This window comes from Chiloscyllium punctatum, chromosome 15 (genome assembly GCF_047496795.1).
Source record: "Chiloscyllium punctatum isolate Juve2018m chromosome 15, sChiPun1.3, whole genome shotgun sequence".
Lineage (NCBI taxonomy): Eukaryota > Metazoa > Chordata > Chondrichthyes > Orectolobiformes > Hemiscylliidae > Chiloscyllium > Chiloscyllium punctatum.
This window is the reverse complement of record NC_092753.1, coordinates 103987594-104012562: the sequence shown is the minus strand read 5'-3', so window position 1 is coordinate 104012562 and position 24969 is coordinate 103987594. Positions and strand designations below refer to the sequence as shown.

Sequence of the window (24969 nt, the reverse complement as noted above, 5' to 3'; positions counted from 1 at the left end):
GTAACATTTTTATCACACAAATGCCAGGCTATAGCCATCTCAAACAAGAAAGAATCCAACCTTTACCTGGTTGGGAGTGAAAGGGGAAATGGGGAGGATAGAATTGTCAAAGTGACATTGCCTTGCCCTGGTAAATGAGTGTGGGATGTGGAATCTGGGAGTCAGCTAATGTTTGCGACCCATCTGGAGAACCCTGTCTGATAAGCTCAGGATGAGGCTGTATCATGTTCCTGAACATGAACAACCCTGCTGTGCCTGGGAATCCCAGACACCTGAAGAAATCGCTCCTCCCAACCCCACCAACAGACCTCCTTCCCTCCGCTCCTGAGATTCCCAGGTTCCCGCTGGCAACAGCCAGACTCACATGGACTTAATGAATTCAGCAGATTCAGATTTACATGATCAGATTTAATAAAACTGGAATCACAAACTCAAACTCAGCCTCGACTGATTATTTCTACAAACTGAAGCGACTCAGTGATCTATTGCTAGGTAATCAGTGTAGCAACATTCATGCAGTAACACTGACCTATCACACACATGTGTATGAGTGATTTACAAGCTATCCAATCATGTGCTTTCAATGAAAGATCAACTTGTAAAAGTGTCCCTAATGGTCTCACATGGAAATTCCATCAGATATGAATGATCACACAAACACCAGTCAGACGCAGAGACTTTGCCACACTCTTCCCTAGCCAGACACACACTGTCCATTCCCAGACACACATACAACCCCTTGCACACCCTCACCCACACTAACCCTTACACACCGACACACACTGATTGTGAACGGTGGCCTCATTTCCCTGTGAGCTTCAGGACTTGTTGCACCATCTCGCCTATCCCGTCGAAGATGTGATGTAGTTTAGTTTCACACATAAAGGCCGGAGTGGTCACAACCTGATTCTGAAGATCCACGTGGGCAGAGTAAGGAGAGCACGTTAAAGAAACTAAATGAGTAAGCCCAGGGATAGCACCAAGCACCAGGCAACCAGCTTCCTTCCGCTCCCCCCAATCCCCCGACTCAGTCTCCCCCGGCACCGCCACACCCAGCCACAAGCACCCACAACCACCTCCCACCCCCCCCGCCAAGGCCAGTGTCCTGTTTCCTCCTGACCAATCCGTGAGCGCCTGGAAGCTGCAGTGAAGGATATGCTGACATCATGAATTGTGTGCTTGCCTCCCATTGCATTGATAGCAGCTGCTGTTCCAGCATATGGCCATTTCCCACCTTCCTCATCTTCATGACCAACAGTGACCTCTACTCCGGGAAGGACTTTAGCAGCCAGCACAGGAGCAATGCAACACAACCTGGAACATCAGAGAGAGAAAGGGCAGCTCCATGACAACTGGAGCAGAGCACTCATGCCCACCTTTAACCCAGGTTAGACTGGAACTAAGATTAAACCCACACTATTGCACACAAATGGACAACAATGTTAAACTCAATATCTGACTGGGTTTGAGGGACACACAGCAAAATTCAAACATCCAGCTCCCTCACACTGTTACCCCTCTCCCCACAGCAGCCTGTTTTACTGATTGCATCGCTACTGATGTTAATCCAGCTCTCTCACACTGTCACCTCACATTACCAACCACTGTGATCCTTACCCAATAGGCTTCCGTGCCTTGTGGAACTCATTAAGGACACGTTCAATATCAGGAATGACTTTACAGTCCTTCCCATCCTTGGCAAAGGTGGAGCTGAGAGGCAATAGAAATAAGAGGTTATTCGCACTGCCACAACTGGCATACACATTGTGAATTTAAATTGTTGGTGCTTCCATTGTGATGGTTACAATATTCCAACCGGGCAGCACTCCCTCAGTACTGACCCTCTGACAGTGCAGCACACCCTCAGTACTGACCCTCTGACAGTGCCGCACTCCCTCAGTACTGACCCTCTGACAGTGTGGCACTCCCTCAGTACTGACCCTCTGACAGTGCGACACTCCCTCAGTACTGACCCTCTGACAGTGTGGCACTCCCTCAGGACTGACCCTGTGACAGTGCCGCACTCCCTCAGTACTGACCCTGTGACAGTGCCGCACTCCCTCAGTACTGACCCTGTGACAGTGCCGCACTCCCTCAGTACTGACCCTGTGACAGTGCCGCACGCCCTCAGTACAGACCCACTGACAGTGCCGCCCTCCCTCAGTACTGACCCTGTGACAGTGCAGCACTCCCTCAGTACTGACCCTGTGACAGTGCCCACTCCCTCAGTACTGACCCCCTGACAGTGCCCACTCCCTCAGTACTGACCCTCTGACAGTGCAGCACTCCCTCAGTACTGACCCTCTGACAGTGCCGCCCTCCCTCAGTACTGACCCTGTGACAGTGCGGCACTCCCTCAGTACTGACCCTCCGACAGTGCAGCACTCCCTCAGTACTGACCCTCTGACAGTGCCGCCCTCCCTCAGTACTGACCCTCTGACAGTGCCCACTCCCTCAGTACTGACCCCCTGACAGTGCCCACTCCCTCAGTACTGACCCTCTGACAGTGCAGCACTCCCTCAGCACTGACCCTCTGACAGTGCAGCACTCCCTCAGCACTGACCCTCTGACAGTGCAGCACTCCCTCAGCACTGACCCTCTGACAGTGCCGCCCTCCCTCAGTACTGACCCTCTGACAGTGCAGCACTCCCTCAGTACTGACCCTCTGACAGTGCAGCACTCCCTCAGTACTGACCCTCTGACAGTGCCCACTCCCTCAGTACTGACCCCCTGACAGTGCCCACTCCCTCAGTACTGACCCTCTGACAGTGCAGCACTCCCTCAGTACTGACCCTCTGACAGTGACGCCCTCCCTCAGTACTGACCCTCTGACAGTGCCGCCCTCCCTCAGTACTGACCCTCTGACAGTGCGGCACTCCCTCAGTACTGACCCTCCAACAGTACAGCACTCCCTCAGTACTGACCCTCTGACAGTGCCGCCCTCCCTCAGTACTGACCCTCTGACAGTGCCCACTCCCTCAGTACTGACCCCCTGACAGTGCCCACTCCCTCAGTACTGACCCCCTGACAGTGCCCACTCCCTCAGTACTGACCCTCTGACAGTGCAGCACTCCCTCAGCACTGACCCTCTGACAGTGCAGCACTCCCTCAGCACTGACCCTCTGACAGTGCAGCACTCCCTCAGCACTGACCCTCTGACAGTGCCGCCCTCCCTCAGTACTGACCCTCTGACAGTGCCCACTCCCTCAGTACTGACCCTCTGACAGTGCCCACTCCCTCAGTACTGACCCCCTGACAGTGCCCACTCCCTCAGTACTGACCCTGTGACAGTGCCGCCCTCCCTCAGTACTGACCCTCTGACAGTGCGGCACTCCCTCAGTACTGACCCTCCGACAGTGCAGCACTCCCTCAGTACTGACCCCCTGACAGTGCCCACTCCCTCAGCACTGACCCTCTGACAGTGCAGCACTCCCTCAGCACTGACCCTCTGACAGTGCAGCACTCCCTCAGCACTGACCCTCTGACAGTGCAGCACTCCCTCAGCACTGACCCTCTGACAGTGCCGCCCTCCCTTAGTACTGACCCTCTGACAGTGCCCACTCCCTCAGTACTGACCCCCTGACAGTGCCCACTCCCTCAGTACTGACCCTGTGACAGTGCCGCCCTCCCTCAGTACTGACCCTCTGACAGTGCGGCACTCCCTCAGTACTGACCCTCCGACAGTGCGGCACTCCCTCAGTACTGACCCTCCGACAGTGCAGCACTCCCTCAGTACTGACCCTCCGACAGTGCCGCATTCCCTCAGTACTGACCCTCTGACAGTGCGGCACTCCCTCAGTCCTGACCCCCTCTGACAGTGCCGCACTCCCTCAGTACTGACCCTCTGACAGTGCGGCACTCCCTCAGTCCTGACCCCCTCTGACAGTGCCGCACTCCCGTTAGTTTCCATTTTAATCAGCATTGCCACCTCACTTTCCTTTTCTTTCTGTTTTCTAAAACTGAAAACCTCTGCATATTTAATTTCCATGCCTGGTCACCCTGCAGCCATGCATTTGTCGTTACAACTACAGTATATCCTACCCGTTTACATCTATTTCCCTGTCGCCTGTCTTTCTGTAAAGGTTCTATCACTCAAGCTGATTGCTTCAGACTCAGTTGAGCAGAAGATGGCTGATGTTAATGAGCAGTTTGGGTCTCCCACCTTCCCCCTCCCACAGACCTCACTGAATCCAATGTAAGCCACTGTTGCCAGGACCCATCACGTGCCTGTCAGCCGCCTGCTCACTCACACGGTTATACTCACAGATTCTTGGCTGCACCAAACCCTCCAGGGAAGATAACAGCATCATGGTCCTGGGCATTCAGTTGCGCAAGATCCAGGATCTTACCACGCGCAATCCGGGCTGATTCCACCAAAACATTCCTGAGAGAGAGAGAGAGAGAGACAGAGAGAGGTCTGAACAGATTTTAAAAAAAACTCTCCACAGAAGTGGGAGACAGACAATGGAGTGACAACTACAGAGAGGCAGACAGAGAACATGCAGGTGAGATGGTGAGAGGGTTTATGGGTATGGCGGGTGGGGGCAGACAGCAAAGGCGGACGGGGTATTGGGGAAGCAAGGGTTACTAAGGGACAGAAAGAGAAAACACAATGAATCAAACATAGCCTGTTCTGTGATTGGTACCTCAGCATACTACCGTAGCAAACTATCAGTCATTTCTAGGAACTGACTCCCTACAATATTGCTGCCAGTTGGGTTTACACAGTCTCTACAGTGATTGAAATCCCCCATGATTACAACATGGCCCTTGTTACATGCATCTCTAATTTCTTCATTTAGTCTGTGCCTACATTACTGTGACTGTTTGGCCTGGTTTAAGCTTAAGTAACAGAATCATAGAATAGAAGCACAGAATCCCTACAGTGTGGAAGCAGGCCTTTTGAAGAGTATCCCACCAACACCCAGCCCCCTACCCTATCCTTGCATTTCCCATGGCTAATTCATCTAACCTGCACATGCCCAGACACTACAGACAATTTCCCATGGCTAATCTACCTGTACATCTTTGAACTGAGGGAGAACACTGCAAACCCTGGAGGAAACTCATGCAAACACAGGGAAAATACGCAAAGTCCAACAGACAATCACTGAAGGGTGGAACTGAACCAGAGTCCCTGGCGCTGTGAGGTAGCAGTGCTAACCACAGGGAGCACAGTGGCTGAATTACAGAAGGCAGCTCAGCCACCCAATGTCCACCCTGTACGTGTTGGAAGACATGGACACTTCACATGAGCTAGACAAAGCACACATACAGCAAGTGGCATCGCCTGCAGAAATCAGTGCTTTTGGTTTTGAAGCCTGAATGGTGGATGGAGTCACACTGCGATGCAGCTGACAGGCAGTGGATTATGTCAGCGGCAGATTTAGAGTAAAGGGTATGCAGGCATTTAAAGAATGGGTAACCAATAGGCAGTCCAAAGGAAGCAGTCAGATGGTGCAGGAGGTCCCCAAGTTGATTGTTTTCCATTCTGGATGCTGGTGACTGCAAAGGCCAGTTGCAGAAGGGAAAATGGAAGAGCAGCACTGGGACAGGCATACATTAGTTACAGGAACAAACAAGCGTTTCTGCAGCCACAGATGTGACTCCAGGTATGGTAAATAATTTGTTGCCTCCCAGATACCAGGGTTAAGGATGTCACAGACATTCTTACAGGGGGACTTCAATAGAGAGAGAAGTTATTGTCCACATTGGTACCAACAACATTGGTAGAAAGAGGGATGTGGTACTGTAGTCAGAAATTAGGAAGCTAGGTAGAAAATTATCAATCAGGACCTCAAATCTACCGACTGACACCACAGTGCATCTGGGAAAATTAATAAACAGTGAAATTCTCAACTGATCTTGGAGGAACCTGTTTGGGAGAGGTCACAGCACAGAAACAGATAAGTGAGTAGTTTTAAGTGTGGCTTTGGGGCCTTGTTGTAAGTCTGTAGTAGTGAGTAGAGTGGGTTCTTTCTTGATTATGTGTTTTAATGATTAGATTAGATTAGATTCCCCACAGTGTGGAAACAGGCCCTTCGGCCCAACCAGTCCATACCGACCCTCCGAAGAGTAACCCACCCAGACCCATTTCCCTCTGACTAGTGCACCTAACAGTATGGGCAACATAGCATGGCTAATTCACCTAATCTGCACATCTTTGGACTGTGGGAGGAAACCGGAGTATCCAGAAGAAACCCACACAGACATGGGGAGAATGTGCAAACTCCACACAGACAGTCACCCGAGACTGGAATTGAACCTGGGGCCCTGCTGCTGTGAGGCAGCAGTGCTAACCAATGAACCACCGTGCTGCCCTGAGATATGTCTCTTGATTAAACTTAAAAATATAAGCTATAAGTATTAAGTTAGCTTGCAGCAGTGTTTTTTAAAGGAATAAGACAATGCTGTTTTCTAGGTCTGCAGGTTGGAAGAAACAAAGATGGCTTTTAGTAGAGTGATATACCCTTCTTGTTGAATGTGAGAGTTTAAGGAGAGTTTACGTGTTACTGAGGATTATATCTGCAATAAATGCCATTGATTGCAAATCCTATCAGATCGAATGGATCGGTTAGAGAGACAGTTCGAGGCAATGAGGAATGAGGAAGGGGATGTGGTGGATGACAGTTATAGGAAGGGAGAAAACTCGCAGATACAGTCACAGTGATGGGTTAACTCCAGGAAAGGTAGGAGGGGTAGGCAGCTAGTGCAGGAGTCTTCAGTGGCTATCCCCATTTCAAACAGGTATGCTGTTTTGGAAAATGTAGGTGGTGATGGATTCTCAGGGGAATGTAGCAGAAACAGCCAAGTTTCTGGTATTGAGACTGACTCTAATGTAATGAGGGATACGTGGGGTTCCAAGATGGGGGACTCTCTAGTTCAACATAGAGACAGACGTTTCTGTGGCCAGCAGCAAAAAAATCAGAATGGTGTGTTACCTCCCTGGTGCCAGGATCAAGGATATCTGAGAGAGGGTGCAGAATGTTCTCACAGGGGAGAGGGGCCAGCAGGAGATCATTGTCCACATTGGAACCAATGACATAGGAAATGAAAAGGTTGAGATTCTAATGGGAGATTACAGAGAGTTAGGCAAGAATTTAAAAAGGAGGTCCTCAAGAGTAGTAATATCTGGATTACTCCCAGTGCTACGAGAGAGTGAGGATAGGAAGAGGAGGATAGAGCAGATGAATGCATGGCTGAGCAGCTGGTGTATGGGGGAAAGGATTCATATTTTTGGATCATTGAAATCTCTTCTGGGGTAGAAGTGACCTGTACAAGAAGGACGGATTGCAGCTAAATCAGAAGGGGACTAATATACTGGCAGGGAAATTTGCTAGAACTGCTCGGGAGGATTTAAGGTGGGGGTTGGGACCCAGAGAGATAGTGAGGAAAGAAATCAACCTGAGACTGGTACATTAGATTAGATTCCCTACAGTGTGGAAACAGTCCCTTCGGCCCAACAAGTCCATACCGACCCTCCGAAGAGCAACTCACCCACCTCTGACTAATGCACCCAACATTATGGGTAATTTAGCATGGCCAATTCACCTGACCTGCACATCTTTGGACTGTGGGAGGAAACCTGAGCACCCAGAGGAAACCTACACAGACACTGGGAGAATGTGCAAACTCCACACAGTCACCCAAGGCTGGAATTGAACCTGGCATCCTGGCACTGTGAGGCAGGAGTGCTAACCACTGAGCAACCATGCCACCCATGCTGTACAGTTGAGAAAAGAAGGTAAAAACAATGACTGCAGATGCTGAAAACCAAATACTGGATTAGTGGTGCTGGAAGAGCACAGCAGTTCAGGCAGCATCCAACGAGCAGCGAAATCAACGTTTCGGGCAAAAGCCCTTCATCAGGAATAAAGGCAGTGAGCCTGAAGCGTGGAGAGATAAGCTAGAGGAGGGTGGGGGTGGGGAGAGAGTAGCATAGAGTACAATGGGTGAGTGGGGGAGGAGATGAAGGTGATAGGTCAAGGAGGAGAGGGTGGAGTGGATAGGTGGAAAAGAAGATAGGCAGGTCGGACAAGTCAAGGAGACACTAACTGAGCTGGAAGTTTGAAACTAGGATGAAGTGGGGGAAGGGGAAATGAGGAAGCTGTTGAAGTCCACATTGATGCCCTGGGGTTGAAGTGTTCCGAGGCGGAAGATGAGGCGTTCTTCCTCCAGGCGTCTGGTGGTGAGGGAGCGGCGGTGAAGGAGGCCCAGGACCTCCATGTCCTCAGCAGAGTGGGAGGGGGAGTTGAAATGTTGGGCCACGGGGCGGTTTGGTTGATTGGTGCGGGTGTCTCGGAGATGTTCCCTAAAGCGCTCTGCTAGGAGGCGCCCAGTCTCCCCAATGTTGAGAAAAGAAGTCAAACAGTCAGGGACAAAGCAGAGAACAAGGTAGGACTGATAAATTAAACTGCATTTATTTCAACGCAACGGGCCTAATAGGGAAGGCAGATGAACTCAGGGCATGGTTAGGAACATGGGACGGGGATATCATAGCAATTACAGAAACATGGCTCAGGGATGGGCAGGACTGGCAGCTTAATGTTCCAGGATACAAATGCTACAGGAAGGACAGAAAGGGAGGCAAGAGAGGAGGGGGAGTGGAGTTTTTGATAAGGGATAGCATTACAGCTGTACTGAGGGAGGATATTCCCAAAAATACACCCACGCAAGTTATTTGGGTGGAACTGAGAAATAAGAAAGGGATGATCACCTTATTGGGATTGTATTATAGACCCCCCCCCCCAATAGTCAGAGGGAAACTGAGAAACAAATTTGTAAGGAGATCTCAGCCATCTGTAATAATAGGGTGATAATGGTAGGGGATTTTAACTTTCCAAACATCAACTGGGACTGCCATAGTGTTAAGGGTTTAGATGGAGGGGAATTTGTTAAGTGTGTACAAGACAATTTTCTGATTCAGTATGTGGATGTACCTACTAGAGAAGGTGCAAAACTTGACCTACTCTTGGGAAATAAGGCAGGGCAGGTGACTGAGGTGTCAGTGGGGGAGCACTTTGGGGCCAGCGACCATAATTCTATTAGATTTAAAATAGTCATGGAAAAGGATAGACCAGATCTAAAAGTTGAATTTCTAAATTGGAGAAAGGCCAATTTTGACGGTATTTGGCAAGAACTTTCAAAAGCTGATTGGGGGCAGATATTTACAGGTAAAGAGATAGCTAGAAAATGGGAAGCCTTCAGAAATGAGAAATCAAGAGTCCAGAGACAATATATTCCTGTCAGGGTGAAAGGAAAGGCTGGTAGGTATAAGGAATGGTGGTTAACTAGAGAAATTGAGGGCTTGGTTAAGAAAAAGAAAGAAGCATAATAGACAGGATAGATCGAGTGAATCCTTAGAAGAGTATAAAGGCTGTAAGAGTATACTTAAGACAGAAGTCAGGAGGGCAAAAAGGGGACATGAGATAGCTTTGGCAAATAGAGTTAAGGAGAATCCAAAGGGTTTTTACAAATACATTAAGGACAAAAGGGTAACTAGGGAGAGAATAGGGCCCCTCAAAGATCAGCAAGGCAGCCTTTGTGTGGAGCCGCAGAAAATGGGGGAGATACTAAATGAGTATTTTGCATTAGGGTTTACTTTGGAAAAGGACATGGAAGATACAGAATGTGAGGAAATAAATGGTGATATCCTGAAAAATGTCCATATTCCAGAGGAGGAAGTGTTGGATGTCTTGAAATGCATAAAAGTGGATAAATTCTCAGGACCTGATCAGGTGTACCTTAGAACTCTGTGGGGAGCTAGAGAAGTGATTGCTGGGCCTCTTGCTGAGATATCTGTATCATCGATAGTCACAGGTGAGGTGCTAGAAGGTTGGCAAACGTGGTGCCACTGTTTAAGAAGGGTGGTAAGGACAAGCCAGGGAACTATGAGCCTGACATCAGTGGTGGGCAAGTTGTTGGTGGGAATCCTGAGGGACAGGATGTACATGTAAAGGCAGGGACTGATTAGGGATAGTCAACATGGCTTTGTGGGTGGGAAATCATGTCTCACAAACTTGATTGAGTTTTTTGAAGAGGTAACAAAGAGGATTGATGAGGGCAGAACGTTAGATATGATCTATATGGAATGCATTTGACAAAGTTCCCCATGGGAGACTGATTAGCAAGGTTAGATCTCACGGAAGACAGGGAGAACTAGCCATTTGGATACAGAACTGGCTCAAAGGTAGAAGACAGAGGGTGATGGTGGAGGGTTGTGTTTCAGACTGGAGGTGTGTGACCAGTGGAGTGCCACAAGGATCAGTGCTGGGTCCACCATTTTCTTCATTTATATAAATGATTTGGATGTGAGCATTAGAGATATAGTTACCAAGTTTGCAGATGACACCAAAATTGGAGGTGTAGTGGATAGCAAAGAAGGTTTCCTAGGATTAAAACCGGATCTTGATCAGATGGGCCAATGGGCTGAGGAGTGGCAGATGGAGTTTAACTTAGATAAATGCGAGGTGCTGTATTTTGGAAAAGCAAATCTTAGCAGGACTTATACACTTAATGGTAAGGTCCTAGGGAGTGTTGCTGAACAAAGAGACCTTGGAGTGCAGGTTCATAGCTCCTTGAAAGTGGAGTCGCAGGTAGACAGGATAGTGAAGGCGGCGTTTGGTATGCTTCCTTTTATTGGTCAGAGTATTGAGTACAGGAGTTGGGAGGTCATGTTGTGGGTGTACAGGACATTGGTTAGGCCACTGTTGGAATATTGTGTGCAATGTTGGTCTCCTTCCTATTGGAAGGATGTTGTGAAACTTGAAAGGGTTCAAAAACAATTCACAAGGATGTTGCCAGGGTTGGAGGATTTGAGCTATATGGAGAGACTGAATAGGCTGAGGCTGTTTTCTCTAGAGTGTTGGGAGGCTGAGGGGTGACCTTATAGAGGTTTATAAAATCATGAGGGGCATGGATAGGATAAATAGACAAGGTGTTATCCCTGGGGTGGGTGAGTCCAAAACTAGAGGTCATAGGTCTCTTTTATATCTTTCACCTCTCACCCTAAGCCTAAGGGGCGCAGAGGGTGGTACGTGTGTGGAATGAGCTGCCAGGAGAAGTGGTGGAGGCTAGTACAACTGCAACTTTTAAAAGGCATCTGGATGGGTATATGAATAGGAAGGGTTTGGAGGGATATGGGCCGGGTGCTGGCAGGTGGGACGAGAGAAGGTTAGGATACCTGGTCAGCATGGGCGAGTTGGACTGAAGGGTCTGTTTTTGTGCTGTTCATCTCTATGACTCAACTTTTAACAGACGATCAGTTCCCACTCAAAAAATAGAGAACAATAGAAAACGAACAGATGTAAAGTATTTGAAAAAGAAGCAAGGTGATGTCAGAACAAAAACCGTACAGTAACTGGCTCGGGTGTGGAGTGAGACTATTAGCTCATAAGGTACAGGAGTAGGCCATTCAGCTCCTTAAAGCTGCTCCACTATTCAACAGGATTATGACTGATCTGACATTCCTCACATCCACCTTTCTGCCTTTTGCCCGTAACCCTAGATTCCTGACTGATCAAAAATCTATCTCAGCCTTAAATATACACAAGGACTCTCTGTGACAAGGAATTCCAAAGAACTCCACTCCCGAAGAGAAGAAATTCCTCCTTACCTCAGTCAGAAAGTGGGTCCCCTTAATTCTGAGACCACTGGTCCTTGATTCTCCTATGCGTTAACTATTCTATTCGCTTGCTCTGCCAATTTCGGTTAACTGTGAATAATTACCCCCAGATCCCTCTTTGCCTCTAAGTTGCCCAGTGTCCTGCCATTCACTAAATACTCCCTCATCTTGTTTCTTCTTCCAAAGTGCATCACCTCGCACTTATCAGGGTTAAATACCAATTGCCACTGCTCTGCCCATCTGACCAACCTAAATATATCTTATAGGAGAAAGTGAGGACTGCAGATGCTGGAGACCAGAGTTGAAAAATGTGGTGCTGGAAAAACACAGCAGGCCAGGCAGCATCCGAGGAGCAGAAGAATCGATGTTTCGGGCATAAGCCCTTCTTCCTGAAGAAGAGCTTATGCCCAAAACGTCGATTCTCCTGCTCCTCGGATGCTGCCTGGCCTGCTGTGTTTTTCCAGCACCACATTTTTCAACTCTAAATATATCTTATGACTTGGAACCCTCTTCTTCACTATGAACACCCCACCAATCTTGGGGTCATCTGCAAATTTGTTTAACACTCCCCCCACATTTTCATCGATACCATCTATGTCCATAATAAACACTAAGGGTCCCAGTACTGATCCTGGTGGAACACCTCTGGACACTGCCTTCCAGTCACTCAGACAGCCTTTCACCACTACCCATCGTGTCCTATACTTACCACACACCTCCACACACATCATTTACTGCATCCGCTGCGGCCTCCTCTATATTGGGGAGTCAGGCTGCCGACTTGCGGAATGTTTCAGAGAACACCTCTGGGACACCCGGACCAACCCAACCACCCCGTGGCCCAACACTTCAACTCCCCCTCCCACTCCACCAAGGACATGCAGGTCCTTGGACTCCTCCATCACCAGACCATAGCAACACGACGGTTGGAGGAAGAGCGCCTCATCTTCCGCCTAGGAACCCTCCAACCACAAGGGATGAACTCAGATTTCTCCAGTTTCCTCATTTCCCCTCCCCCCACCTTGTCTCAGTCAAATCCCTCGAACTCAGCACTGCCTTCCTAACCTGCAATCTTCTTCCTGACCTCTCCGCCCCCACTCCCACTCCGGCCTATCACCCTCACCTTAACCTCCCTCCACCTATCACATTTCCAACGCCCCTCCCCCAAGTCCCTCCTCCCTACCTTTTATCTTCGCCTGCTGGACACACTTTCCGTATTCCTGAAGAAGGGCTCATGCCCGAAACGTCGATTCTCCTGCTCCTTGGATGCTGCCTGACCTGCGCCTTTCCAACAACAAATTATCAGCTCCTATTACTCAGTCAGTTTCTGATCCATCTCATCAAAATTGCCTGAATTCCATGTGATTTGACCTTCTCAATCAGTCTTTCATGTGGGACTTTGTCAGAACCTTTATATCAACTGAATGTCCATCATCCACATATTTGAAAGACTCTAAAAATCTGTTGGGCATGATCTCCATTTGACCAAGCTATGCTGACTGTCCTTAATTAACCCTTGCTTTTCAATGTAGATATTAATTTTCTCCTTCAGAATTTTCTCCAGTTGTTTCCCTACCACTCACTTGAGATTCACCATGTGCTCTTACCTGGTTTGACATGGTTCCGTCTCGCAGGAATTGCTGACCCAATAACAAGCCATCAACCTGAACTGATAGCTCTGCTCCTCTTGACAGAAGCTGCATGACCTCCTGAAGTTCTCCACTACATTGTACTTCTTTATACAACCAACTCCATGATCATAGCACCTTCTATCAGGTTATTTAGCACCCAGGGGTGGTACAGAGATACCCCTGTGGGTCAGCCTCACAAACATGTCCACAAACAACATACACCCAGGTACACAGACATGTTCCAATACTCACAGGGTTCAGGCTGTATTCACCGTCCACAATAACTCACCGGCTATCACCAGCAGGCTCTCCCTTCACGTGATCCACAACGTGCATCTGTGGGACATCAGGAGCATAAACCTGGAACTCTGCCCCTCCACGGCTCAAGTGAACCAAAATCCTAAATCACAACACATCAAATTAGTTCACCTGGAGTCAACACCACGGAGCTCAGGTAATACAGCACAGGGTTAGATACAGAGTAAAGTTCCCTCTACACTGTCCCCCATCAAACACTCCCAGGACAAGGACAGTACGGTGTTAGATACAGAGTAAAGTTCCCTCTACACTGTCCCCCATCAAACACTCCCAGGGACAGGGACAGTACAGGGTTAGATACAGAGTAAAGCTGCCTCTACACTGTCCCCCATCAAACACTCCCAGGACAGGGACAGTACGGGGTTAGATACAGAGTAAAGCTCCCTCTACACTGTCTCCATTAAACACTCCCAGGACAGTGACAGTACGGGGTTAGATACAGAGTAAAGCTTCCTCTACACTGTCCCCCATCAAACACTCCCAGGACAGGGACAGTACGGGGTTAGATACAGAGTAAAGCTCCCTCTACACTGTCCCCATCAGCACTCTCAGGGACAGTGACAGTACGGGGTTAGATACAGAGTAAAGCTCCCTCTACACTGTCCCCCCCATCAAACACTCCGAGGACAGGGACAGCACGGGGTTAGATACAGAGTAAAGCTCCCTCTACACTGTCCCCATCAGCACTCTCTGGGACAGTGACAGTACGGGGTTAGATACAGAGTAAAGCTCCCTCTACACTGTCCCCCCCATCAAACACTCCGAGGACAGGGACAGCACGGGGTTAGATACAGAGTAAAGCTCCCTCTACACTGTCCCCATCAGCACTCTCTGGGACAGTGACAGTACGGGGTTAGATACAGAGTAAAGCTCCCTCTACACTGTCCCCCCCATCAAACACTCCGAGGACAGGGACAGCACGGGGTTAGATACAGAGTAAAGCTCCCTCTACACTGTCCCCATCAGCACTCTCTGGGACAGTGACAGTACGGGGTTAGATACAGAGTAAAGCTCCCTCTACACTGTCCCCATCAGCACTCTCAGGGACAGTGACAGTACGGGGTTAGATACAGAGTAAAGCTCCCTCTACACTGTCCCCATCAGCACTCTCTGGGACAGTGACAGTACGGGGTTAGATACAGAGTAAAGCTCCCTCTACACTGTCCCCATCAGCACTCTCTGGGACAGTGACAGTACGGGGTTAGATACAGAGTAAAGCTCCCTCTACACTGTCCCCATCAGCACTCTCTGGGACAGTGACAGTACGGGGTTAGATACAGAGTAAAGCTCCCTCTACACTGTCCCCATCAGCACTCTCTGGGACAGTGACAGTACGGGGTTAGCTGGTGAAGGGGGTTAATCTCTGTCAGTTTGTGTTTGAATTGAGATGATTTTTGTGTAAAATGTTCTTACGCTGAAGCCTCGTGAATTTCAGATCCATCATAAACTCCACATCCAGAGAGGACCTGCAGGTGGAACACACACTCGGGTCAGGGACAGACCCACACACCCCGGCTGGAGAGAGACCCCGCCCCGGGGCCCGGATACCCACCACCCCCCCACCACACTCCACCGCCTCCCCACCACCCCCCGGGGCCCGGACACCCACCCCCGCCCCCCCACCACCCCCCGGGGCCCGGATACCCCCCACCCCCCACCACCCCCCGGGGCCCGGATACCCCCCACCCCCCACCACACTCCACCCCCACCCCCACCCCCACCCCCACCCCCCGGGGCCCGGTCACCCCCCACCACACTCCACCGCCCCCCCACCACCCCCCGGGACCCGGTCACCCACCCCACCCCCACCCCCGGGGCCCGGATACCCCCCACCCCCCACCACACTCCACCACACTCCACCGCCCCCCCACCACCCCCCGGGGCCCGGATACCCCCCACCCCCCACCACACTCCACCGCCCCCCCACCACCCCCCGGGGCCCGGATACCCCCCACCCCCCACCACACTCCACCGCCCCCCCCACCACCCCCCGGGGCCCGGACACCCACCCCCGCCCCCCCACCACCCCCCGGGGCCCGGATACCCCCCACCCCCCACCACCCCCCGGGGCCCGGATACCCCCCACCCCCCACCCCCCACCACACTCCACCCCCACCCCCACCCCCACCCCCCGGGACCCGGTCACCCACCCCACCCCCACCCCCGGGGCCCGGATACCCCCCACCCCCCACCCCCCACCACACTCCACCCCCACCCCCCGGGACCCGGTCACCCACCCCACCCCCGGGGCCCGGATACCCCCCACCCCCCACCACACTCCACCCCCCACCACACTCCACCGCCCACCACACTCCACCGCCCCCCCACCACCCCCGGGGCCCGGTCACCCCCCCCCACCCTCCACCGCCCCCCCACCACCCCCCGGGGCCCGGTCACCCACCCTCACCCCCGCCCTCAGACAGTGACCCCTCCCCCCGGACACTGACCACCGCGACCCGAGGCTCCGGCCGCGAGGCCGACATTAACCGGTAAAAACGGACACCGAGCGCGCGGGAGGACAGCAACATGGCGGCAGCGGGGGGGCGGGGTTAGTGTGGGCGGGGCCGGTGTGAAGGGGCGGGGCTTGGTCCACTGGGATGGGGAAGGGGCCCGTGTGGCGGGGCTGGGCCGGGCCAATGAGGGGAGTGATCGTGGGGATGGGGCGGGACTCGTGAGAAGTGGGCGGGGCCGTGTCCAGACCCGATGGGGCGTGGCCGAGGGGGCGGGTCCCGTGACGAGGGGGCGTGGCCCACTGACCAAACTGTGTGAATGCGAGTGTGGAGCTCTGAGTAAGTCAATACCCAACCAATGGCGAGAGAGGATGGAGAGTGACCATTGGAAATACTGTCCTCAGAGAGTGACCCCACAGAGTGACCATTGGAGACACTGTCCTCAGAGAGTGACCCAGAGAGAGTGACCATTGGAGAGAGTGACCCCAGAGAGTGACCATTGGAGACACTGTCCTCAGAGAGTGACCCCACAGAGTGACCATTGGAGACACTGTCCTCAGAGAGTGACCATTGGAGAGAGACCATTGGAGACACTATCCTCAGAGAGTGACCCAGAGAGAGTGACCATTGGAGAGAGTGACCCCAGAGAGTGACCATTGGAGACACTGTCCTCAGAGAATGACTATTGGAGAGAGTGACCATTGGAGACACTGTCCTCAGCAAGCGACCCCAGAGAGAGTGACCATTGCAGACACTGTCCTCAGAGAGTGACCCCAAAGAGAGTGACCCAGAGAGAGTGACCCCTGAGTGACCATTGGAGAGAGTGACTCCAGAGAGTGACCATTGGAGACATTGTCCCCAGAGAGTGACCCAGAGACAGTGACATTGGAGAGAGTGACCCCAGAGAGTGACCATTGGAGATGCTGTCCTCAGAGAGTGACCCAGGGAGAGTGACCCCAGAGAGAGTCACTATTGGAGACACTGTCCTCAGAGAGTGACCCAGAGAGAGTGACCCCAGAGAGTGACCATTGGAGACACTGTCCCCAGAGAGTGACCCTAGAGTGTGTGCCTGGAAAGCAACACACTTAAATTCCTCTCCATCCAAGCCCTAACACTAAGGCTGTCCCAGTCCATGTTTGAAAAGTTAAAATCTGCTAGTATTACAACCCTAAATATTTGCTCCTCAGTTACCCACTGACTATTGGGAGCCTGTAGTACATTCCCAATAAGGTAAGTATCTCATTCCTATTTCTCAGTTCCTCCCAAATAACTTCACTGGACGTTCTCCCAGGAATGTCCGAAGTACAGTCACATGTGATCCTCAACCAAAGATGCCACAGCATCTCCCCTCTTACCCTCCTTTCTATCCATCCTATAGCATCTTTACCCTGGAACATTGAACTGTCAGTCTTGCCCTTCCCTGAGCCATGTCTCTATGATGTTCCCAAGCATACCCTGAGTTCATCTGCCTTACCCATCTGGCTTCTGGTATTGAAGTAAATGGAGTCCTCTTCTCTATTGTACCAGCCTCAGATTTCTCTCTTTCTCACAATTTCTTTGGGCCCCAGAAACAATTTGTTTATTAGAAGCAAACATTTCCTTTAAACAAGTAGCCATATAGGTTACAAACAAACAGACTATGCAAGTTTAAACTAATATCTCAATTCATCTGAACAGACGGCTCCTCAAATGAACCTTTCAGGACAGAACTTAAAAACCATCGGAAACAATCACATCACTGGGGATGAAGTAAAGGTCCCGCTACAGTCCAAGAGAAAGGAAAAGCAGAAATATCAGCAAATTGCAGAGATGCACAGAAGTAACAGGATAGTGATAGTGGGAGATTTCAAATTCCCGAACATTAACTGGGGCAGTCAGAGTGAAAAGTTTAGAGGGAATGAAATTCTTAAAATGCATCCAGGAGAGTGTATTAAGCCAGTACTAGAAACCCCAATAAGACAGGGGCCAGCCCTGGCCTGAATTTATGTTACAGACATGACAAGCAGTTGAAGTATCAGTGGGGGAGCATTTTGCCAACAGTAATCATAACTCCATTAGATTCACAATCGATGTGTAAAAGGATAAGGGTGGGCCTGAAATCAGATCAGACACAATTCGGCCAGAGTGACCACGGAACAGATACTTTGAGGCAAATCTGTGTCAGGATAGTGGGATACATTCAAAGCAGTAATAGGGAGAGTATGGGGCTAACATGTTTCAATGAAGATAAAAGGTGGGACCACTAATCCTGTGATCTCTGGATATCAAGGCACAGACAGGATTGGATAAAGAGAAAAAGGGAGGCTTATAGCAGACAAAGGGAAGGTGGTATGAGCACCAGCCTGTTAATGCAGAGACCCAGGTAATGTTCTGGGACACTGTTATAGCAAATTACGAAAATCTGAATTCAATAAAAATCAGGATGAAGAGTCTACTGATGAATCGATTGTTGGAAAAACCCATCCAGGTCACTAATGTCCTTTAGGGAAGGAAACTGCCATCCTTACCTGGTCTGGCCTACATGTGACTCCAGACCCACAGTGACGTGGTTGAGTCTTAACTGCCCCTTGGGGAATTAGGGCTGGGCAGTATATGCTGGCCTAGGCAGTGACACCCTCATCCTGTGAATGAAGAAAAAAAAATCGGCTGAGCCAGCCATACCCACATCCCATGGGTGCACAAACAAATGACAGCACGGCTCTGCAGATACCATGGGGGGTTGGGAGAAAAGGGACACATCACCTCTGTCAGTGAAGAGTTTGAATGCAGAAGAAAGAATAGATTGACTTCTCAAGTTCTTTTGATTTATGGTCAATGAGATCCAAATTTTGACAGTTGCAGAGCAATGAGAGATCCTCAGACCAGGGTTTCAGAGTCAGTTAGCAATTAGCAGTATTTTTTTTAAAAATAATTTCATTGAGAGGAAGAACATTATAGCTACTTCTGCTTTAAGGATTATCCTATTATTGACAGAGACATTAACACTGTTCTTTCTTGTAAGCCTCTCCACAACTGCCAAATCTGGATGAGTACTGAAAAAACAACTTCCATTCAGAGGCTGCTGCTAGGCAATCTAGCACAGATTCCAGCCTCCTCCACATCTGTTTGTCTAACAATTAAGCTATAAACCCAGAATTATCTCTTCTTAAAAGCTTTGTCAATCTTTCCATAAAATCGGATGACTTTCATCAACAGTGAGTAAACCACTTTCTCTTTGATATTTTAGAATATTCTAGCACAGTACAGGCCCTTCTGCCTTCGATGTTGCGCCAACCCGTGCAACCAATCTGAAGCCAATCTATCCTACACTATTCCATTCTCATCCATATGCCTATCCAATGACCATTCCAATGCCCTTAAAGTTGGTGAGTCTACTACTACTGCAGGCAGTGTGTTCCACGTCCCTATTACTCTGAGTAAAGAAACTACCTCTGACACCTGTCCTATATTTATCACCCCTCAATTTAAAGCTATGTCTCCTCGTGCTAGCCTTCACCATCTGAGGAAAAAGGCTCTCCCTGTCCACCCTATCTAATTCTGATTATCTTATGTCTCAATGAAGTCACCTCTCAACATTCTTCTAACAAAAACAGCCTCAAGTCCCTCAGCCTTTCCTCATAAGACCTTCCCTCCATACCAGCAACATCCTCTGCACCCTTTCCAAAGTAAATCTCCTCTGCACCCTTTCCAAAGCTTCCACATCCAAGCGGCTGCACCAGAATTTTGTACAGCTGCAGCATGACCTCATGGCTCCGAAACTCAATCCCTCTATCAATAAAAGCTAAAACACTGTATGCCTTCTTAACTACCCTATCAACCTGGGTGGCAACTTTCAGGGATCTATGTACCTGGACACTGAGATCTCTCTGCTCATCTACACTACCAAGAATCTTACCATTAGCCCAGTACTCTTTATTCCTGTTGTTTCTTCCAAAGTGAATCACCTCACACTTTTCCACATTTAACTCCATTTTCCACCTCTCAGCCTAGCTCTGCAGCTTATCTATGTCCCTCTGTAACCTGCAATATCCTTCTGCACTATCCACAACTCCACCGACATTAGTGTCAGCTGCAAATTTACTAACCCATCCTCCGACGTCCTCTTCCGTTTTCATCACCAAGAAAACACAAGATGATCAGAGGATTAGATAGACAGTGAGAGTCCTTTTCCTAGGATGATGATGTCAGCGTGTATGAGGGGGCATAACTACATATTGAGGGGTGATAGATTTAAGACAGATGTCAGAGGCAGGTTCTTTACTCAGAGAGTGGTAAGGGAGTGGAATGCCCTATCTGACAATGTAGTTAACTCAGCCACATTAGGGAGATTTAAACAATCCTTAGATAAGCACATGGATGATTTTGGGATAGTGTAGGAGGACGAGCTGAGAATAGTTCACAGGTTGGTGCAACATTGAGGGCTGAAGGGCCTGTTCTGTGCTGTACTGTTCTATGTTCTATAACTGCATAATAAATCTGTGCTCAATCCAGAAATGCCCAAACGACTTCATATTCTGGTTTCTCATTGTTGGTAAATATATGTGTACTTCTAACATGTCTTCATCCTTGCAAAATGAAATGCCATTTCCAAATGCATTTCATTACAATGTAGAAATGATACATAAATAATAAAGCCTAAGAAAATTACATCAATCCATTTTTGTTCATACTTTATAGGGGATTTACACAATTTCTTCGACTAATAATCATACTTCTAACTTTGTGACGTAACTGATTCTTCATCAAGTGATCAGGAGTATTTATCAAATAATTCACTTTATTGGTATGAAGGTGTAGAGGTGTACCATACCTTTCAGAGACTGGAGAGTGAGCAAGGACTTAGACAGGCACACAGAGTGCTGAAGAATTTACAATGTAACATTTGGTCCAGCAGCTAGCAGTACCTGGGTTGCTATGAGACTAAAAAACTAATTGGTATTTTGACAACACCAATGAAACGATCCAATGCTTTGGGGTATACAACCAAATAAAAGTGAACAATTGGGGGAGAACTGCTAAGCCACCACCACATGCAGACTACCCACAGAATAACTCTCTTAAAGGTACCTTTCTCAATCAACAACCCTGTGAAATAGAAACCCTAAGAAGAAGAAAAGACAGAGTAAGATATAAAGAGAAGATTTGACTGCTGGCTGGTTTTCAAATTTGAATTCTTGGTAATCGGAGGTTTTAATTGAACCAGTATTATAGAAGGAAAAATAAAAGATTAAAGAAGTGAGGTATAAATAGTTGTTAGTTAATTACTCTCTGTTAGACTTTAAAGTAAAAACAAAGTTGTTAATTTTTATTTTAAATAGTGACCTTTGGGATCGTTCTTGGCATCTCGAATTTTCACACATTACTGCACAGGATAAATCTTTTCTGATTTAAATTAGATGGCGCAGGGGTTTACCCCATGTCGTAGCATAACCCTTTTGATAATCTGATATGGATCACTGAAGCTTGATTTCAGAGGTTCATTCTCTACTATCCTTCAGTATCTGAATGGTTTCACTTTTTAATGTCCATTCTTCACCTGCAGGTCTGTGAGGACGTCTCCACTTACTCAGTAAACTCCATTTTAACAGAACACCATTCAGAAACTCCACCATCATATTTAACTCTGGATCTGCTTCCTTAGCCTCAATTAAACAGAATTGTTTTTTTCATTTGAATTATCTTCGATTTCCCCTAACATCCACTTGAAGTATCACTGTGCTCTCTGGTGAAAGACAATGTTTAGCCATTGCTCTGAATACACACTTATTCAGCAGAGATTCAGGGACACATCTTACACGTTTGAAATCATTTTAGCTGCTTCCAATGCTATCTTTCTTTTTTTTAAGTATGAGAAACCTGACGTTATTTATTTATTTGTGATCTATTCTTTACCAAATTAATAATACTGAATATCCAAATTCAAATTATCCATTTCCAAAGGTCCAACACCAAACCCCCAAAACCTTGTGCTGGGAAATAGGCTCATGAGTTGCATGAGAAGTTTAAATTATTTAATTATCAAAATGATCAGTTTTGTGTCTGAAGAACTCCTGCAGAGATGACGGAGTTCCAACAACCCCATGAATTAAAACAAAATATTACTTTTCTTCCACTGTCACTGAGTCGAAATCCTGAAATTCTCTGTCAGCATTGTAGGTCACCCCACAGAACATGGACTGCAGCAGCTCAGGAAGGCAGCTTATCCCCGTCTTCTCAAGGGCTCAATTAGGGACCGGCTATAAATGCTGGACCAACTCGCGACACCTACACCCCAGGATTGAATTTTAAAAAGCTTTCTTAAAAAAATTCCCGCTTAGCTTTGTAACATTCACAAATTTGGACATTTTACATTTGGACCTCAACTCTGAATCATTGGCATATGCAGTTAGAGTCATAGCGATGTACAGCATGGAAACAGACCCTTCGGTCCAACCAGTCCATGCCGACCAGATATCCCAACCCAATCTAGTCCCACCAGCCAGCACCTGGCCCACATCCCTCCAAACCCTTCCTATTCATATACCCATTTTAAATGTTGCAATTATACCAGCCTTCACCACGTCCTCTGGCAGCTCATTCCATACACATACCACCCTCTGCATGAAAAAGTTGCCTGTTACGTCCCTTTTATATCGTTCCCCTCTCACCCTAAACCTATGCCTTCGAGTTCAGGATTCGCCCAACCCAGGGAAAAGACTTTGCCTATTTACCCTATCCATGCCCCTCATGATTTTGTAAACCTCTATAAGTTAACCCCTCAGCCTCTGAAGCTCCAGGGAAAACAGCCCCAGCCTGTTCAGCCTCTCCCCATAGCTTAAACCCTCCAACCCTGGATTGGTCCCAAATACTGACCTTCTGCTACCTTACTAGTTTCAACCTGCAACATGAGAGTGACCCATTTATTTTCTGTCAGAAAAATCATTAATTTTTCTAACCATCCTCCTCCTTTATCAAAAACTTTCCAAAAACCTATATATACTACATTAATTGAGTTCCCTCTATTGATTTTAACCAAGTACTTATTTATCTATCCCAACAGTGGGTTCTAGCTTTATCCTGAAGACTGATGTAAATCAACAGGGCTACAGTCCTGGTTTTCCCCTCGCCCCTGTTTTTATGCCATTTAAAATCGGTTTTCCATTCCATAATCTACAGAGGTTTGAAACATAAATCACTGCTGCATCAACTACCTCCACAGCTACCTTCTTCTGGGATGTTGACAATCTGGCTCCTGGAAACTTATCAAATTTCAGACCCACTAATTAATCAGCACAATCTCCTTAATAATGTCAATTTCCTTCATCTCCTCAGAGATACTTTTGGGAGATTTGTTAAAACAGACACAGTAACAATTTAACATCTCTACCATTTCTCTATTCCCCAGTATAAAGTCTCCTGACTCCACCTGTTTCTTGGTCTGTCTTTGCTGCATTCTCAAACAAATTCCCAATCCTCTGATTTCTGGCCACAGTGTAAGCATGTTCTTTGAATCTTTTACAGTCCCGAATTTCCTTTGCCAAACAGGGTTGACTGATTTCTTGCGTTTTCCACTCTGAAGGTGTGTATCGTTGCTGCAAGTCACATAATACACTCTTCAAGAGCATTCATTGCCTCTGCCCCATCATTTATTTTCCCAATAAAGCCCAGCTACTTGGTGCATCATGTTTTCATAACTTCCCTTATTCCAGTTTAACACCCTTTCACTCTCAAACATAATGTAAAATCCTGTCAGATCATTGTGCCTCATCCCTGAGGGTTCTCTCACAATAAGATTGTTGATCAGCTCTTCCTCTTTACACATTACAAGGTCCAAAATAACACAGTTAAAAATCACACAACACCAGGTTATAATCCAACAGGTTTATTTGGAAGCACGAGCTTTTGGAGTGCTGCTCCTTCATCGGGCGGCTGTGGAGAATGAGATCGTAAGACACAGAATTTATGGCAAACGTTTACAGTGTGATGTAACTGAAATTAACATTAGGTGTCATGTCGGTCTAGATAATGCATTGAAGGTGTGAGCTCCCCTGTGTGAGGCTGTCTGTTCAGACTGATTCTAATCTAAAAAAGGGATTTATAGAATCTTACATGGATTCATGTAGTTTTTGAGCAAAAGAAAATGTAATTCTGAAAGTACACATTCGCCCAAATTTATATGTGCATGCAAGTGTGTGTGTGGCGGGGAGGGGGGGGGGGGGGGGGGGGTTATGGGAGTCTGAGAGTCTGTGTATGTGTGAGAATGTGAAGGGGTATGCGTCTGTGAGAGGGTGCGCTTGTGTATGAGGATCTGTGTGTATGTATGAGTTCTGTAGGAGTGTATGTCTGCATGTCTGTGTGCATGTGTATAGTGCAATGGGGTCACCTGTAGTGTGACATGAACCCAAGGTCTTGGTTGAGGCCCTCCCCATGGGTACTGAACTCGGTACACACACACACACACACACCTACAGACCCATACAGTCACACAGACCCTCTCTCATACACAAGTTCTCTTTCATACGCTCACACATACACTCCCACACTCATGCACCCTCTTACAGCCTTATACCTCTTTACACTCACACACATGCTCTCACAGACACTCAACCTGCGACCACACACACACACAACAATTATAAATTTGTGGGGTGAATTTGTACTTGCAGAATTACATTTTATTTTGCTCAAAAACTGCATGAATCCATGTAAGATTCTGTAAATCCATTTTTTAGATTAGAGTCAGTCTGAACATTGGGGCACAGAGAGTCTCACACAGGGGAGCTCACACCTTCAATGTATTACCTGGGCCAACATGACACCAATTGTTCAAGTTCACTTGAGAATGTAACTTTAAAAAGTTTTGTGATTTACATGTGAAAGAACTGAACCCAACATGGTCATTCTAAAAGATGAGAAACTTAACAAACCATCCAGGTCTTTTTCAATATTTAATTTCAGTTACATCACA

At 48.1% G+C, this 24969-nt stretch overlaps 1 protein-coding gene across 1 annotated transcript; it reads right to left on the bottom strand.

The window, feature by feature from the left end:
• Positions 1 to 387: 387 nt before the first annotated feature.
• On the bottom strand, positions 388 to 16149 carry gatd3 (glutamine amidotransferase class 1 domain containing 3). Its single transcript, XM_072585858.1, has 7 exons — positions 16020 to 16149; positions 14986 to 15038; positions 13544 to 13654; positions 4265 to 4384; positions 1618 to 1710; positions 1159 to 1314; positions 388 to 931 (listed from the first exon to the last, which is right to left on the bottom strand). Exons 1-7 carry the CDS (start codon positions 16098 to 16100, stop codon positions 802 to 804), a joined length of 744 nt encoding a protein of 247 aa, XP_072441959.1. The 5' UTR covers positions 16101 to 16149; the 3' UTR covers positions 388 to 801.
• Positions 16150 to 24969: the final 8820 nt, after the last annotated feature.